Genomic DNA, 18,414 nt, shown 5'->3' on the forward strand with positions numbered 1-18,414 from the left:
GTATGTTGTGTTTTCATTTTCATTCATCTGTTAAGTGTTTTCTAATTTCCCTTGTGATTTCTTCTTTGATCCATTGATTGTTTAAAAGTGTGTTGTTAAAAGTTGTTTTTGTCTAGTAAATCTGCCATTTGTTATTTCCCCATGATTTTGTTAGTTTTCCTTTTGTTATTCATTTCTGAATTCATCCCATTGTGGTCAGAGAAGATGCTTTGTATATTGTCTGTCTTTTAAAATCTATGGTGAGTTCGTTTATGGCCTTACACGTGGTCTATCCTGGGAAATGTCCTATGTGCACTTGAGAAGAATGTATTTTCTGTTGTTGGATAGAATGTTTTATACCTGTCTAGTAGATTCGTTGGTTTATTGTGTTAAGTCCTCTATTTGTCTTCTGTCTGGTTGTTCTATCCATTTTTGTGAAGGGTATTGAAGTCTCCAGCTTTTATTGTAGAACTGTTTATTTCTTCCTTCAGTTCCATCAGTTTTTGCTTCATATATTTTAATGGTCTGTCAGATGCATGCATGTTTTTAATTGTTGTATCTTCTTGCTGTATTGAACCCTCTTTATCTCCTGGAAACTTTCCTTGATTTAAAGTCTGTTTTGTCTGATATTAATATAGCTGCCTCTGCTCTCTTGATAACTATTTGCACGGAGTATCTTTTCCATCCTTTTACTTTCAGTCTGTTCTTGTCTTTGGATCTCGTAGACACCATGTAGTTGATTACAGTGTTGAATCGTTTACATTTAAAGTAATGACTGATAAGGAGGGACTTACTTCTGTAAGTTCATTAACATACAGGAACTCTGCTCCCTGACAGCTGTCCATTGCTGTCACAAAACTCCATTTTTATACATTGTGTCCCCAAAACATAAACTAATAATTTTTTTTAATGCCTCTTAAATTACGTAGAAAACAAGATTAGGAGTCACAAACCAAACATTAGCTTTAAACTAATTTTTTTCTTTAAATGTATTAGTTTCTTAAATCATGTAGAAGACAAAAAGTGTGGTTATAAACCAGTGTTACAATGGCACTAGCTTTTATAATGGCCACGTGCTAACATTTTTGAGATCTTTGTGCAGACGGCTTTGCCTGTGGCCTTTCATCTCACCCACAGGATTCTGGAGCATTTCTTACACTGTAGGTTTTTAGATCATGAACTCCTTCAGCTTTTATTTATCCGAGAACAACTTAATTTCTCCCTCACTCTTTTTTTTTTTCTCCCTTCTCCCTCACTCTTGAAGGTCAGTTTTGTCAGATACAGGATTCTTGCTTGACAGTATTTTTTTTTCTTAAGTACTTGGAGTATATCAGTCCACTGTCTTCTGGCCTCCAAAGTTTCTTTGCTTTTTTTTTTAAGTTTTTTTTTTAATTGAGGTGTAGTCAGTTTACAATGTTGTGTCAATATCTGGTGTACAGCACAATTCTTCAGTCATACATGAATATACGTATATTCATTTTCATACTCTTTTTCACTATAAGCTACTACAAGATAGTGAATATATTTTCCTGTTCTATACAGCATAAACTTGTTTATCTATTTTATATATACCAATCAGTGTCTGCAAATATTGAATTCCCAGTTTATCCCTTCCCACCCGCCTCCCCAAAGTTTCTGATGAGAAATGTGCTGATCATTTTATTGGGATCCCTTGTATGTGGTGATTCAATTCTCTCTCGACACTTTCAATATTTTCTCTTTGGCTCCGGCTTCTGAAAGTTTGATTGTAATGTGTTTTGGTGTGGGTCTCTTTGAGTTCATCTTATTGGGAGTTCACTGAGCTTCTTGGATTGTTTGTATTCATGTATTCACATTTGTATCACTTGTTTTCACATTTCAGAAGTTTTCAGCTGCTATTTCTTCCACTCTTCCCTGGACCCCTTTCTTTCTCTCATCCTTCTGAGACATCCACGCTATGTGTGGGGCGGGTGTCTGCTTGGTGGTGTCCCACAGGTCCCTTAGACTGTTCACTTTTCTTCAGTCTTTTCTTTCTGTTCCTCAGACTTGATGATTTTCATTGTTCTGTTTCAAGTTCACTGTTTCTTTTTTCTGCCTGCTAAAGTCTGCCTTTGAAGCCCTCTAGTGAAGTTTTCACTTCACTTATTATGCTTTTCAGCTCCAGAATTTCTTTTTAGGTTTCCTGTCTCTTTATTCATATTTCCATTTCGTTCACACATTATTTTCTTAACTTTCTCTGCATCTTCCTGCAGTTCTTTGAGCATCTTTAAAACAATTGTTTTTGTGTAGTGTGTCTGCTGTTTGGTCTTTTTCAGGGACAGTTTCTGCTGATGTGGTTTTTTTTCCCTTTGGGCCATAATTTACTGTTTCTCCGTTTGCCTTATGATTTTTTTTATTGAACACTGCACATTTGAATCTACTAACGTGGTAACTCTGGAAATCAGATTCTCTCCCTTCCCTGGGGTTTGCTGCTTTTTTACATTGTTTTTGTGTGTTTTTGATGTTGCAGGCTGTCTCTGGATCACTCAGCCTGAGGGGTGATCTTAATGTGTTGTTCTTAGGTCTCTTCTGAGCTTCTGCTTGGGCATACACAGTCACTTTCTAATTTTCCCCATGTGTGCAGTTTTTGCCTTTTTTTTTTTTTTTTGATGTTTTAGTCTTTAATGTCTGACTCCTGAAGGGAAAAGTGGAAAAAAAAAAAAAAGAAGAAGAAGAAGAAGAAGAGGGTTAAAAAGGGGTCCCAGTCCTTTAAATCCCCTGGCTGGTCACTTCAGCTAGTAGGGCAGGTGCTGCAGCAGTGGGGGAGGGGCAGCAACCATGGTGGTGGCCTCTCTGCGCCTGTGACCAGAAGCAGCAATCAGTCTTCAGAGCACCAACCCCCCGTCTTTGGAGGACGGGGTCCTTTTTGCTCACCCTCCTTCCTGCAAGCTCTCCAGGAACACCCGGTGGGGGAAGGGCAGCTGCTGCTGTGCTGAGAGCTGAAACTGACTGAAATTAACCACCATTTACCCATCTAGGTCATCCCCTAGAAGTTACAAGCCTTGAACAGACTTGAACAGAATTCCAGAATAGTTCCAGTAGACAGCTGCTGCCGGGGCAGTTGTTGCCCAGGTCGGGAGACCATTCCTAGTGCCTCCTACTTGGCCATGTTCCCAGGATCTTGCTCTTGGGGCTAGTGCTCTTGGTTGGGCCTGGTTCTTCTGTGGGTTTGACAAGTCTTGGAGCCTTTTCTTGTCTCTGTGTCCCTTTAAATAGAATTGCTCTTCTCACCTTATAGACTGGACTCCTGAAGGTACATAGGGAAGGGCATAAAGAAACTTCTGTTGAGTTTCTCGGGGAAAAGACATGCCATGGGTCACTTCACATTTTACTCTTGGAGGCGATGAGAATAGGCAATAAGGAAAGTATACCTGCCTTTAGGGGAAAAAAAATCACCACAAGAGGTTTGGGGGCAAAGCCATGGTGTTTTTGGTGAATCCTAGGTCCTTGGCTTTCAGGGGCCCCCTGCAGCTACTCTAGGCCCTCTCACTAGCCTGCCGACATTTAGTGAGTGACAGGCACTCACTGCCAGGGAGGTAGGAAGGCTCTGGGGGCAGTCTGCTTTCAGGGGACTTGTGCAAACCTGCTAGTGTTCTGTTTGTTCCAGGACTCTGTTTAAGGAGAGCAGACGAGGCCACGGGCACGTGACATCAATCCTGTGAGTGTCTCAGCATTTTCGCTTGTCAAGACTGTGGGGTTTTATCTCCTTCATGAATCTCCTCTAAACCTTTCCTGTGTTCATTCCTTTGAACAGGGCCAAGAAGAAAGTCATGGTCTCTTCCAAAATGAAGGTGAAGGTGAGTCAGCCTGCCCAGGTCATGTGCCATCTGTTCTTATCTCTCTGCAGCCATGCTCCTGGAAGCTCACTGAGCTTTCCTGGTCTGGAGCACAGATCTTCAGGATGGCACTCTTGAGGTTGTACCAAGAGGCATCCTGGCCCATAGGAGGGGCCTTGGGTTGGAAGGAGAGACCTGAGCTGGGCCACTAGGGCCCTCCAGCCTCAGTTCTAGGAAACAGCACCCATCTGGCCAGTTCCTGGGGCTGTTGTGGGACTAAGTGAGGTCTCCCTGACAGCCCTCTGAGGAGCAGTGAGCCCTTGCAGACGTGAAGGCGTTGCACTGTGAATTCTCATAATCTCTTATGGAAGAGCACCCTGCTAGCCAAGTGCAGGTTAACCTGGATCTGCCCTGGGCAGGATGGGAGGCTTTGTCGAGCTGACCTGGCAGACATGGGGGTGTGTGCGATGCTTGGAGACTAGAGACTGAAATGACTTCGATGTTGCAGAGATCTCTCCGTGCAGGAAAAATTGCTGTTTCACTAAATTTTTGCCTGTTCCTGAGGCTTTGTAGTGCCCTCCAGCATACCTGAACAGTCTGAGGGAATGACCACGCAGATCAGTTTTTCCTTAGTGTATGCTGAACTCCTGCAGCGTCGCTTGGGCAGCGAGAATGATGGGGCAGGCCCGGCTCCTGAGCCCCCTGAGGGGACGAGTGCTGGGAAGACCAAGGAGGGGAAGGAAACTAAGGCAGTCCCTGTGCCACACAGCACTTTCAGCTTGCAGCTAGGAGCACTGAGCTAGTGTGAGGGCCAGTAAGGGGAGCATCTCCTTGCTCGAGTTTTGTACTTTTTCAGAAGCAGCACGAAGAGTTTCCCCATTGGCGTACGTGTGCGTGCTTGGGTCAGCCCAGCCCCAGCCCCAGCCCTGTGCAGAAGGTGGTCCAGGTCCACGCAGGCCTGGCACCTGCTCTCTTCCTACCTTGCTCTTTGATTGCACAGGAAGGCCTGCTTCTTTGTCTTGTATTCTCACGCTTGTGTTCTCACAGCAAGGCCAGTGTTGGCATCTTTGGACGTTTCTAAACAGCCTTTCTGCTTTCCTTTAGGAACCATCTACTAAGCCTGATAAAAAGGTTTCCGTCCCATCAGGCCAGATTGGCAGCCCCCTTGCTTTGCCTTCAGAACACCTGGGAGGAGGCCTGAGTACTGGAGCTGCGAACAGGGAGCTCTCGTCCCAGGCGTCTGGCAGCCTTGCTAATCCTGCTCCTATCAACCTGGAGGATTCGTTGGATGGAGACTTGATCCGTAATTCAGCCTCATCGCTGGAGGCTGTGTCCAAGGAACTGGCTGCACTGAATAGCAGAGCCAGCGGGAGCTCTGAGTTCACACTGCCCGCACCCTCGAAAGCGCCTGCAGAGAAAGTTGCAGGTGTTTTATGTACGGAAGAAAAAAGGAACTTTCCGAAGCCCAGCCCTTCTGCCCCACCACCCTCTAGCTCCTTGCAGTCACCCCTCAATTTTCTGGCTGAACAGGCTCTGGCACTGGGGCAGTCCTCTCAGGAGAAAAAATCAGAGAGTTCTGGCTACAAAGAGCTGTCCTGTCAGGGTCCCCTTAGCAAAGGCCTGTCAGAAGTGCACCCATCCAAAACCAAGCACCACGGTTTGCCACGGACGTCTCACGCAGCCCAGGCGGTAGCTCCCGTGCCTGGCTCCCAGGTCAAAGTCTTTCATGCAGGCACTCAGCAGAAGAGCTTCACCCCCGCAACACCATTTGTCGGTAAGCTCCAGGGCCCAAAGCCTGCCTCCCCTCAGTGTCACCGGTCCCTCCTCCAGCTTGTCAAGACAGCTACCAAAGGCCAGAGCTTCCATCCCTCCACACCGGCCTGCTCAGGAGGAACGCCAGCCTCCAGCAGCAGTTCTCACAAGACGCCAGTTTCGTCCTCCGCTGCCCTGAGCCATCCAGCAAAACAGCACCCAGCCAGCTCTTCAGGGCCGTCTTACAAGAACAGTCCCTTTGCTGGCTCTCTCTCCAAACATGGGGTTTCCTCTGGCAGCTCTTCCTCCGGAGGAACACCGGTCCAGAGCTCTACATCCGGGAACCTGCTCCCTGGGGTGCAGCCTTCCTCCACAGGGCAGCCCACCAGCCGACCCGCCACAGGCTCTGGAGTGAAAAAAACGCCTGCTTCCCAGAAGCTGACCCTGGTGGCCCCTCCCGGTGGTCCAAATGGAGATTCTAGCGGTGGGACCCAGGGGGTGGCAAAGTTACTGACCTCCTCCCTGAAGCCCAGTGCAGTTAGCAGCGTGACATCGTCTACCTCCTTGCCAGTGAGTACCACGCAGCCCAGCCCCTAGGGGCCCTGAGGACAGGCAGGGCTGCTTGCCTTGCCCTGGTCAGAGAGTGAGGTCTGACACTGGCGGTCAGGTAGGAACAGAGCTTGGAAATCGGGAGGAGAACTGGGCTTCCTGTTTTCAAGTCTTTACTGTTCTGGTGGCAGGAATCCCAGGAGAGCCCCAAACGTCTCCTTAGGATGAGCGGAGGGAAAGGACTAGTCAGCACCGTGTTTGCAGGGAGGCTGTGGGTGTGGGTGATGTAGAAAGAGCCAGGAAGCTTTCCTTCCGTAGCCTTCTACCTGTCCATCTCTCCAAGCAACTAAGTGAGATTAACACTGTGTCTCCGACCACTAGTTCTGTGGAGATGTTCCTGCCCCAGGAAGATCAGTACCTTCTAAGAGTGATTGTTTTGATTGGGTTTGGAAAGACGCTGCAGGTCAGACACAGGTGATTTGACGGAGTCCAGTGGTTAATGAGGCTTGCCTGTGGGTAATTATAAGAAGTCTGGATGCAGTTGGGGAAATGAGAGATTTTTTTTCTCTATTTTTCCAACATATAAGACAACTATGTGGTTGCAAAGGACAAAACTATAGAAAGGTATGTTCAGCAAGGGTTCATTTGTCTCTGCCCTGTTCCTGCAGCCCCTGTAACTGCATTCCTTAGTTTCCAGGTTTTTTCCCTATTTCTTTCTTAAAACAAAGATTAATACATACAAATGTATGTGTATGTTTTATGTATATTAGTGCATACATTCACATATTACCTGTATTTGTGGGTGTCTGTATATGATATTCTTCCCTTTCTTGCACAAAGGAGGCACATTCAATACCTGCTTTTCATTTTTTATTTTTTTTAATTTATTTTAATTGAAGTATAGTTGATTTACAATGTTGTGTTTCTGGTGTAGAGCATAGTGATTCAGTTATATAGATAGATAGATAGATAGTCTTAATTTTTTTCATTATAGATTACAAGATATTGAATATAGTTCCATCTGCTATACAGTAGGAACTTGTTTATTTTATATATAGCAGTTTGTATCTGCCAATCCCAGACTCTTAATTTATCCCTCCCACCCCCTTCTGCTTTGGTAACCACAAGTTTGTTTTCTATGTCTGTGAGTCTGTTTCTGTTTTGTAAATAAGTTCATTTCTATCATTTTTTTAGATTCCTCATATCAGTGATATATGGTATTTGTCTTTCTCCTTCTGACTTCAAATGATAATCTCTAGGTCCATCCATGTTGCTGCAAATGGCAGTATTTCATTCTTTTTATGAGTAGTATTCTATTGTATAAATATACCACAACATCTTTATCCAGTCATCTGTTCATGGACATTTAGGCTGCTTCCACATCTTGGCTATTGTAAATGGTGCTGCTTTGAACACTTGGGTGCATATATCTTTTTGAGTTAGAGTTTTTTTCTGGATATTTGCCCAGGATTAGGATTGCTGGATCATATAGTAACTCTTGTTTTTAGTTATTTAAGGAGTCACCGTACTGTTTGCCATAGTGGCTGCACCAAATTACATTCCCACCAACAGTGTAGGAGGATTCCCTTTTCCCCACACCTCCAGCGTTTATCCTTTGTGGACTTTTTAACGATGCCAATTCTGACCAATGTGAGGTGATACCTCATTGTAGTTTTAATTTGCATTTCTCTAATAATTAGCACTATTGAACATCTTTTCATGTGCCTGTTAGCCATCTGTGGGTCTTCACTGGAGAAATGTCTAGATCTTCTACCCATTTTTTGATTGGATTGTTTATTTTTTGTGTTGTTATATGAGCTGTTTGTATGTTCTGGAAGTTAAGTCCTTGTCAGTTGAATCATTTGAAAATATTTACTCCCAGTCCGTAGGTTGTCTTTTCATTTCATTTATAGTTTCCTTTGCTGTGCAAAAGCTTGTAAGTTTAATTAGGTCCCATTTGTTTATTTTTGTTTTTATTTTTGTTGCTTTGGTTTGTTTGCTAGTATTTGTATCAGAGAATGTTTTTCCCATGTTCTCTTCTAGGAGGTTTATGGTGTGCTGTCTTATGTTTAAGTCTTTAAGCTATTTTGAGTTTATTTTTGTGTACGGTGGGAGGGAGTGTTCTAACTTCATTGATGTACATACAGCCGTCCAGCTTTCCCAGCACAACTTGATGAAGAGACTGTCTTTCTTCATTGTATATTCTTGCCTCCTTTGTCGAAGATTAATTGACCATAGGTGTGTGGGTTTATTTCTGGGCTCTCCATTCTGTTCCACTGACCCATGTGTCCGTTTTTGTGCCAATACCCCACTGTTTTGATTACTGTCGTTCTGTAGTATTGTTTGAAGTTTGTGAGGGTTATGCCTCCGGTTTCGTTCTTTTTCTTCCGTATTGCTTTGGCAATTCTGGATCTTTGGTGATTCCATGTAAATTTCAGGATTGGGGACTGGGTATAGCTCAGTGGTAGAGTCCATGCTTAGCATGCCTGAGGTCCTGGGTCCAATCCTTAACACCTCCATTTGAAAAAAAAATTTTTTTTAGAATTATTTGTTCTAGTTCTGTGAAAAATGTCCTGGATAATTTGATAGGGATTGTATTAAATCTGTAGATTGCTGTGGGTGGTACGGCCACTCTGACAACATTGATTCTTCCTATCCAAGAGCATGGGATATTTTTCCATTTCTTTAAGTCATGTTTAATTTCCTTTATCAGTGTTTTATAGTTCTCAGCCTATAAGTCTTTCACCTCCTTGATCAGGTTTATTCCTAAGTATTTTTTTTTGATAAAATTTTTAAAAGGGATTTTTTTTTTACTTTCCTTTTTTGGTATTTCACTGTTAGTGTAAAGAAATGCAACAGATTTCTGTATGTTAATCTTGCATCCTGCTACCCTGCTGAATTTGTTTATCAGCTTTAGTAGTTTTTGTATGGAATCTTTGGGGCTTTCTGTATATAGTGTCATGTCATTCTGCATATAGTGACAGTTTTACCTCTTCCCTTCTATTTGGATCCCTTTTAGTTCTTTTTCTTGTTTGATTGCTGTGGCCAAGACCTGCAGTACTATGTTGAATAGCAGTGGTGAGAGTGGGCATCGCTGTCCTGTTCCAGATTTTAGTGGGAAGGCTTTCAACTTGACACCATTGAGTATTATGTTGGCTGTCGGTTTGTCATAAACAGCTTTTATTATATTGAGGTATGTTCCCTCTGTGCCCACTTTGTAAGAGGTTGTTTTTTTTTTAATCATGAATGGATATTGAATTTTGTCAAAAGCTTTTTCTGCATCTATTGAGATGTCATACGGTTCTTGTCCTTCCTCTTGTGGATGTGGTGTATCGTTTTGACTGATTTGCATGTGCTGAACCATCCTTGTGTCCCTGGGATGAACCCCACTTGATTGTAGTGTATGAACTTTTTTTAATGTGTTGAATTCTGTTTGCTGATACTTTGTTGAGAAATTTTGCATCTATATTCATCAAAGAAACTGGGCTGCAGTTTTCTTTCTTTTTTTTTGTCTTGATAGTGTCTTGTCTGGTTTTGAATACCTGCTTTTTAAAATGAACTCTGTGCTGGGAGCTGTTCTGTGCCAATTTACAGAGCCTGCCCTCCTCTGGGGCTGCAGTGGAGGGGATGCCTTCAGAAGGGGCAGCTGATGTAGCCATGGGCGTGTTCCCTGACCCGTCCCACCCCCCGTCAGTTACCAGGTTTGGTCTGTGAGTGAGCTGTGGGCAGGGCTGCAGTTCTGACCCCTGTGTGTGCTTCTTCCCCAGAAAGGAACGAGTGGGGCTGTGCTGCTGACCAGCTCCTCACCCTTAAATCTGCTGTCTTCGTCCTACAAGGCAGGCAGCCCAAAGCTGCCCGGGACCTTGAACTCGAACCCCCTGGGGATTATCTCCCAGCTTCCCCTCCACGTATTCTCCTTTAGCGCCGACTCCCCTGCCAAGGCAGGGGTCTCCAAGGATGCCATCGTCACAGGCCCTGCACCCGGGACGTTCCACCACGGCCTCAGCCACAGTAAGTGTGTCTCCTTCCTCCCTCACGCTGGAGGTATGCCAGGTGCCCCAGTGCCTCTGTGTGACCCACGAGTCTTGTTGTCACGTGCTGGGTTCCTATATCTGTCTGGTGTGTGACCATGGGCAGCCTTCCCGGGGACTGTACTGAGCCCCCTTGGAGTTTCCACCCAGAACTGTTCCAGTATGTTGTCTGGGGCTCAGCGCCCAGGCTGCTCTCCTCCTTGTCCTCAGTGTGTGCGCTTTGTCCTTCTCTCCCTCCTCTGTTTTCTCTCAGGTCTCCTGGCTGGCTTGCACTCCAGCCCGCCCCGCGCAGCGCCTGTCCCACACCCCGCCGTGTCCACTCACATCCCGCAGAGCCTGCCAGGTAATTCCCAGGTGGTCGGTGCCACGCGCACGATGGGCCGTGCCCCTCCCCCAGCAGAGGTCTTGTCTGCTGCCAAGGATTTCGATGTCTGCACCTTGTCATCACCGTGTTGTCTTGGTTTGTCCTCTGAGGCTCTGGCTCTGTGGGTACTCAGAATGACACAGGCTCCTACAGCTTTTGACATTTTCCAGGCCTGCCCTACCCAGTGTGATCACAGAGGATGTCGTGGTGGCCTGTGTGCAAGGCTAAGGAGTTCCCACCCCTTAGCTCAGCCTTTCCTCTTCAGTTAGCAGGACTAGAAGGGTCATGGTGCTGATTGCCCGAGGGCTCGCTGGGGCACTGCAGGCCTTTCAGTTCTCACGGCTTCCCCTGCCAGCTAACAGCAGACTCTCTCAGCTTAGTTAAAGTGAAAGGGAAAGTCCACGTAGCAGCGACAGGTGACAGTGGCTTCAGGACGGACCCTTACCTCTGATGTCAGCGTGTATCCACGAGAGGAGATGCTTTCAGTTCAGTTCAGACGTGAACGCAGAGATGTGGGACATGACTGGACTGAGGCAGCGTTCCCATTCTTCCCTTGCCTCTCCTCCCCATAGAACAGTGATGCCAGAAAGGGCACTCTGCAAGCCCTGGGTTTACAGCTGTGAGAAGAGGGTTCAGACGCCCTGGGCCAGCACCTGTGTGGTGAGCAGTTGGCCTCACTCTGTCCTGGGAGCGAGGCTTCTTGGCTCCTAGGCCCGCTTAAGGCAGTGCTGCTGTGCGCCCTCATGGGATCTTGGTTTAGCCCGCTGCTCTTCTTACTTCTCTCAACCTGCTCCAGAAACGAGCAGGGGCTGTACTGGTCAGGGGAGAGCCAGTCTTCGGGAAGCTGAGTCTGGGGTAGCCCTGGTGGCCTGGGACCATGGGCAGCTGCGCAGCTGGGTGTGCCGCACCGAGAGCTTTGGCCCCGTGTCCTGAGGCTCATGTGTTTGTAGTGAACGCCAGAGGCCATCTGGGTGCAAGAATGGTTCATAAATCCCCAAGGTAGAATTGTTGCTTCTTCAGAGAAAGAAACTGGGAGGCTGAGCCAGTATCAGCAATCACTCCCTTTTCCTCTGGAGAAGCGTCAGGTACAGGGGCTGACTCCACAAGCTGGTGGTCACAGCTCTCGCCATTCAGGCAGGAGCTGTGGCTTTTGAAAGAGATTGCCCCGCTTCTGTTTCCTTTCGGGGACACTCTTTCAAACAGAAAATTATCAAAGAGCCATTTGGAAACATGACCACTGGTCTGTGGCATCTTTACCAGAAAAGGGAAAAGCATTTTCTTGTAGCATTTCCTTCCTGGTTTTCCTGTGAATATTAAAAAGCCGTCAGAAAAGCATCCGTGCTGAAATGGGCTATTTGAATGTCTCTCCCTGCGACGTTCCTCACGTTGCAGGAGTACCTGGATGTAAAGAAAAGCTGTCTGCTCCACCCAGCTGTGACTGGTGTCTGCTTCGCCTTCTTTCCTGTGTGGACTCAGAATGCCTGTGCTTCTGAGCTAGTGCTTAGAGGACCTGAGGGTCTTCTGTTGGCGTGGGCACTCAGGGTGCTCCTCAGGCCTCCCCACCGAGTCTGCCCGCCACAGGTCGGCGGCCATAGCTGAGAATGCGGCCTGGTGCGCAGCAGAGCTGCGGCCCCGTGACCGGGGTACCCCGCCAGTCATCACCCCTGCGGTGGCCGCACACGCAGGTACGCAGGAGCAGCGAGCTCAGGTAGCCGGGCGGCATTGGAGCCTTAGAACACTCAGTGTTCAGGGGCTGCTGCTATTTAAGAAGTCATCTCCTTGAGGTTTGGTTACTGCTGCCTTCGGGGAGTCACAGCTCCTGAAAGACTTGTGTTCTGTTTTTGCCTACTCTTTTCCAGATGCTTCTCAGCTTCATGGGAAAGGGCCCAGTGTACCCCGGAAGTTGTGACTTTCGGAGGAGAGGCTAGAAGCTGAACAAGGAGGTCTCGGAAGCCGGATAATGACTATGCTCCTTCTGCCATTGGTTGTCTCCCGGAGAGGGCGTGAGCGCTTAGTGCAGCGTCTCTGGGCACATGTGATGTGCCTTCAGTGTGGGGAGCAGCCCCGTGCTTCTCTGGAGGCCCTGAGCGGCCTGGTGCTCCGGGCCTCGTGGCTCTGCTGCGGACAATCGTTGTGGGGGCAGCGCTAGCCTGGGGGCGCGCTAGGTCGTGTTCGGAGCTCTAGTGCCAGGCAACGCGGGGGTGCACCTGTGCTTCAGATCCGCCCGACCCCTCGCATTCGGTCAGAGTACCTCATGGTGCCCTACTGGTCAGGGGCTCCTTCTGGCTGCCGTGGGGTCCCTGGATGGTTGTGGTGCCCCTCCACCCTCAGGCTGTGTGCCCAACAGGACCAGGCTGGCCAACGCCGCAGCTGGGAGACTTTCCTTGTTCTCTGAAGAGCACTCCGAACACCCGACCCCTGCACTGTGGGGGCCAGTCTCTCCACTGAACGTGACCGTGAAGCTCTTTTAGAGAAAAGGCCTTTGTAGATTCAGCAACTGTGGTAGGGTTTTTAAAAGACACTTATTTTGGGCTCAGTTTTCATCCTTACCATTAAATGCATTGGATAGAACGGGACTATTCTTCGCACGTCATGTTGTTCCTAGGAAGACATAATTCCAGTGCCTTTATGGTGGAGCAGAATCAGACACACATCCATTCAGCTCTGAGTGGATCTCAGATGAAGACCTTTTTTAAAGATACGGCTGTACTTAAGACATAGCCAGTTTTATTTAATTGGGTTTTTTATGGTTGCACATCATAATCTGTGCCATCCTGACTTGAAGGTCATCTGGGCCCCAAATCCCAGGTCCAGTTCAGCCAAGGCCCCGTTGGTTTCTCCACAATTCATGCAGGCAGACCACAGAGCCTCAAGGCCCTTCTTCATCTCTTTGAGGGCCGAGGATGCGAGGGGTTCCAAGTCACAGGTAGACATTCCAGTTTATTTAGAAACCATTCTCAGGCGGAGCTGCAGGAACAGGCCTCTGTGAAGCGTCTGCTGTGTAGAAACAGGCCTCGAGGTCCTGGCTTTCCAGGCAGCAGGGCTGTGCATTGACTTAAGGGTGACGTGCTGATGAGCTTGAGAGGACGTCAGAGACAGACTAGGACGGTGACCCGGAGCTCAAGTCGTCACGCTGTTCTCACTCAGCCAGTGGCTGCTTCACTAGGATTTTTAGGGCACTTGCCTGTCCTGTGAAGTCTGAACTGACTGCTGCAGCTGAGTGATTTCAAGTATGTTGAGAGTAAACAGCCTCGTCAGAATGTACGCCTGTGTGTGGAGACACAGGCAGCTCTTTTGGTTCCTGACTCCCAGGGTACAGCGCTCAGTAACTCATGATTGACGCAGGGGTTGCCCAGTTTCCAGGGGAGCAAGACGTCTGCCAGCTAGTCGGCCAGGCCTCTGCTCTAACTTCTTTTTTACATAAGAACCAACACGTGTTCACATTGGGCTAAGTGGATTCCTTATCCCTTTATTACATATATTTTTTGCAACTTGGGTTTCCAGTTTGTTTACAGAATAGTCTTAGGTAGTAGCAAAAGAGCCAAAGAAGAGATTTGTATCGCTGAGCTCAGAGCCGCGCAGAGGCCGTCCGTGCAGGCTGAGCCCTGGGAGCCCCCGCGCCCTCCCCTGCCGTGCCCCTCCTCCCGGGTGCCACTGAGCGTGCCGCTGGAGCAGGACACCCTCCTCCTTAGGAATCTAGTGATGCCTCTTGCCTCAGGGAAACGTTTCTTTGATGGGGAGTTTATGAGGTTTCTTTTCCTTGTTGATGCTTTATTTGTGGTAACGAAAGAGTGAATGACTTAAAAAGCCATGGCAAGGCAGGTCCGCGGGCGGAGCGGGCTCGCGGCCACAGCGCTGCAGGGCTTTCCTTGCCGGGGCATTTCTTGGATGTGAGAGGGCTGTGGCTTTTGTGCAGCAACTATGTTGGTGTTGGGGCGGTGTGGAAATTGTTAATCTTGTATAAAGCAACTCAATAAATTGTTTCAAGATTTCCAAAACATCGTCTCTCATTCATTCCTTTTTACCATATTTGCAGGCAGTTCTTCCTCCCTTAGGAGCTGGTATGTGGGGTGCATCCATTTTGGCTGAAAGCCAGGAGGGGTTTGGGGAATAAGCCTCACATGCAAAAGAGGCAGAAACACAACATGAAATTAGAATCAAGCCACCAGGTGTTTATTTTCGCACTATAAATAGTTCCCTATTGCTTGCCATTTTCTTACATAATACATGAGATATAGAGAGCCCAAAATTCATTTGATGAAAAATCGAGTGTGGAGTCTACCAAACGCCAGTGAGATAGTAAGCAGGACTTAGGCACCAAAGCTAAGACTAACAACAACACAGCCCACTAGGAGAGTTAATTTCAGAACCACGGACAGTCTTCTGATGGCGCGTTTTCTTGGGACAGTCTGGCTTGATGGTTAGGCTTCACCCGAGCACCAGGTCCACACACCGTAGAGCCAAGATCTGTCTCACCTGGAGGCCTCGGATGGAAAAGTCAGCGCAGCCAGCATCCCAGAGGGGCGTGCACGCAGGTTGGCAGCCCTGGGGGCCAGCGCTGCTGAAGGGAAAGGTGTGGAGGGGAGGCCTGTCTGCCCTCAAGTTTCCCCCGCTGGGCGCGAAGGCCAGTGCTGCATGGGGCAGGCCTGTCTGCCCCTGTTGTCTTGTGCTTTTGTAGTTTTCAGTTGCTTCCAGGTGTCACAGAGTCTGCTGATGGGAGTGTGTGGGAAAAGGGAGAAAAGAGATGGGCACCACGGGTTTGAATCATCAGAGGAGGAAGCAGGTCACTCACCGGGTCAGATGATGGTTTGGCCCTTGTGAGCTGTGCTCTGAGCAGCTTGACGGCTGGGTGGGGGTGGGGGGATGTGCTGGGCTCTGCATGGGGCCAGGGAGAGGAGACACCAAGGAGGTTGCTGGGCAGGAGAGAGACGGCGTCTGCTTCCAGGAAGCTGAGGGCAGGGCCGTGCCTACTTCTGTCCAGACACCAGGACGGCCAGCTCCTGGATGGACATGTCCTTGTTGACGTAGCGGTCATACTGGGCAGGGCTCAGCCTTCCGTTCTGCAGGGCCTCTTCGATGGAGAACTTCTTGCCAGACTTCCTGTCGTGGATCACAGAGGACTCCCCGGTGGGACCCTTGACCGAGATTTCCTCCCAGTCGCACTCCTGGCTCCTGAGTTTCACAAACATGTTCCAGTCGATGAGGCCGGCCCGGTGGGCCTCCCCCGGGGACAGCTCGCGGCCCGAGTCGGGGTCGATGACCACAATGGAGCGCCGCAGGTGGTTCTCCCTCTGCTCCCGCTTGACGGCCACGGAGCCCAGGCGCCTCTGCAGCTCATCGATCTCCAGGTCTTTGTCTCTGGAGAGCCTCCTGAGGTCCTCCAGCTCCCGCTCCAGGGACCACAGCCTGGAGTCGAGCTGCGCTCCGGGGTCCACCGCCGACCCCGTCACGCTCCACAGGTCCCGAGTCTCCGCCGCCGCCATCTCGATTTCCGACTGCAGCCTGCGGGTCTCCAGCTGCAGGCTCTGCCGCTCCAGCTGCAGTTTGTGGTTTTCTTCCCTGAGGAAGTCCAGTTCCTTGGACGACTTGGAGTTGGAGAACTCCAGCTCCGACAGCTTGGCCTCCAGCCGGCTCACCTCCGCATCCAGCTCCCGCTTGCTCCGGCTCTCCTCCTCCAGGCTGCTCCTGAGCTTCTGGATCTCCTGCTCGGTGTCCCCTCTCTCCACCTGGACGCTCTCGGAGAAGACCACCTTCTCCTTGACCTCCATCTTCTCCAGCTGCTCCAGCTTCCTCCTCAGGGTCTCCAGCTCGCTCTCCAGGACCTGCCGCCGGTGCCGCTCCTCCTCCAGCTGCAGCGACAGCAGGGCGTGCTCCCGGGCCTGCTGGGGGTCCTGCTGCAGCACCACCTTCTGCTTGAGGGTCACCTTCTCCCGGGCCTCCCCGCCCTCCTCCTCCAGCTGGGCCAGCCGCTGCTTCAGGCGCTGCACCTCCAGCTCGGCCTCCCTGCGCGCCTGCCGCTCGCGCTCCAGCTCCTGCAGCTGCCTCTCCAGCTCGACGCGCCGGCGCTGTAGCCGCCGCAGCTCCCCGCGGAGGCTGTCAATCTGCCGCAGCTCGGCATCGATGCTCTCGGTGAAGGCGCTTACGTCAGCCCGCAGGCCTGGCTCCTCCTCGTACCTGACGACTTCCTGTTGGACCACCTTCTCCTTCACCTGGGAAAGCTCCTCCTCCTTCTGTTTGATTTTCTCCTCTTGGGACGCCCTCTCCCTCTCCAGGTCCACTTGCTTCTTCTGTTCCTCTGACAGCCGGGCCCTCAAAGACTCCACCTCCTCTTTGGTTTGGGGGTCTTCCTGGAACTCCACGATCTCCTGGACCACCTCCTTGGTCTGCACCTGCGGTTTGGTGTCTTTCAGGGACTGGATCTCTTGCTTCAGCTGGTAGATCTCCAGGTCGCACCTCTCGATGAGCCTGGTCTTGTCGACAATCTCCTCCCTGAATCTCTGAAGCTCTTTCTCCATCTCGGGGTCAGTCTTGTACTTGATGACTTCCTTAGTCACCTCCTTGACTTCCACCTGGGGGCCCCGCCTCCGGAGCGCCTCCAGCTCGCTCTGGTAGCTCTTCAGCTGCTCCTCGGCCCTCCGGTACTTGCGTTCCTGCTCGACCAGCTCCAGGCGGAGATTGGCCACCTCGCTCTCCACCTTGGGGTCTGGCCGGACGATCTCCCGCACTTTCTCCTGCACGACCACTTTGGCGTTTTCCTCCTCCAATGCCCAGATCTTTCGGAGCAGCTCCGTCTTCTCCCTCTGGTTGGCGCGAACCTTGGCAGCCTCATCCTCGTACTGGCGTTGGAGGTTGCCCACCTCCCTCTCAGTTGCCACGTCCTTTTCCACCCTGAGCACCTCCTTGACGGTGATTTTGCCCTCGGCCATGGCCCGCTCCTTCTCCAGCCTCTTCAGCTTGTCCTGGAGGAAGCTCAGCTCCTCCTCCTGCTTCTCCCTCAGCTGGCTCTCCCGCTGCTGGGCCTCCTGCAGCTGCTGGTACTCCGCCTCCAGCTGGGGGTCGTTCTGCAGCTTCACCACCTCCTTCTCCGTGACCTTCTCCTGCGCCCGGTTCTTCTCCTGGGCCAGGGCCGCGATGCGCTGCTGCAGGAGGAGGGCCTCGGCCTCCCGGGTGCCCTTCTGCCGCCGCAGCTCCTCCAGCTCCTCCCTCAGCCTCAGGACCTCGTCGGCCTGGGCTCGGTCCGGCGCAATGCGCAGAACCTCCTTGACCACGTATTCCTGCCCGCCGTCCCTGGCCTCCTGCTCCAGGCCGCGCAGCCGCAGCTGCAGCGCCTCCAGCTCCTCCTGCAGCAGCCGGTTCTTGCGCTGCTCCTCCGCCAGGGTCCGCTGCGTCTGCTGGAAGCTCTCCTCCAGCGCGGGATCCGGCACCCTCTTGAGCACCTCCTTCCTCACCACCGCTTCCTGGGGGCTCTGGTTCTGCAGAGCCCGGATCTCCTCCCGGGCGCTCTCGACCTCGTTCTCCAGCTGCTGTCTCCGCTCGGTCTCCTCGTCCAGCTCCTTCCGAATCTTCCACGTCTCCTCCGCTCCCAAGCCCGGCTTGCTCCCGGGCAGGGCCTCGTGGCTCACACCTGCCTCCGGCTGCTGGGAAGGGGAAGACAGTGTGTGGTTAGCTGGACTCGTGCGGCCTGCTCCCACCTGGCCACCTGCAGACAGGTCAGAATGGTTGTCCTGAGACCCTCAAGGGGCTCCCTCAGTGCCAGGTTCACTGGAGTCTGAGGCTCCAGTGAACAACTCGTTTAACTGCATTTGGGGAAATATTTTAAAACCACAGAAGAGTGTGAAACAAAGGCTGTCTGTCACCCCTGGTCCTGTTCCTACAGGACACCTGTCATCTGTGAGACACATAGTTTTACAGGCAATACATTTATTTTTTCTGCACTAACAGTGGT

The 18,414-nt window shown here is 50.3% G+C and overlaps 2 protein-coding genes across 6 annotated transcripts in view; one reads left to right on the forward strand and one right to left on the reverse strand.

The window, feature by feature from the left end:
• UBN1 (ubinuclein 1) overlaps positions 1-14,467 on the forward strand; it is a 37,322-nt gene extending 22,855 nt beyond the window's left edge. Inside the window, exons 13-18 of one of the 2 annotated variants that reach the window (XM_015239332.3) lie at positions 3,605-3,655; positions 3,752-3,794; positions 4,878-6,095; positions 9,842-10,085; positions 10,359-10,448; positions 12,329-14,467. In XM_015239332.3, coding sequence (XP_015094818.1) covers positions 3,605-3,655; positions 3,752-3,794; positions 4,878-6,095; positions 9,842-10,085; positions 10,359-10,448; positions 12,329-12,378 — 1,696 coding nt within the window. In that variant the 3' untranslated portion in view covers positions 12,379-14,467. Of the gene's footprint in view, positions 1-3,604; positions 3,656-3,751; positions 3,795-4,877; positions 6,096-9,841; positions 10,086-10,358; positions 11,805-12,328 lie in introns of those variants that run through there. The other variant, XM_072942648.1, reaches the window with a different exon arrangement.
• Positions 14,468-14,620: 153 nt separating this feature from the next.
• Positions 14,621-18,414, reverse strand: part of PPL (periplakin) — a 42,376-nt gene continuing 38,582 nt past the window's right edge. For all 4 annotated transcript variants that reach the window (XM_072942646.1, XM_072942644.1, XM_072942645.1 and 1 more), the window contains one exon: positions 14,621-18,106. In XM_072942646.1, the coding sequence (XP_072798747.1) occupies positions 15,437-18,106 (2,670 nt within the window). In that variant the 3' untranslated portion in view covers positions 14,621-15,436. The remainder of the gene's footprint in view (positions 18,107-18,414) is intronic.

This window comes from Vicugna pacos, chromosome 18 (genome assembly GCF_048564905.1).
Source record: "Vicugna pacos chromosome 18, VicPac4, whole genome shotgun sequence".
Classification (NCBI taxonomy): Eukaryota; Metazoa; Chordata; class Mammalia; order Artiodactyla; family Camelidae; genus Vicugna; species Vicugna pacos.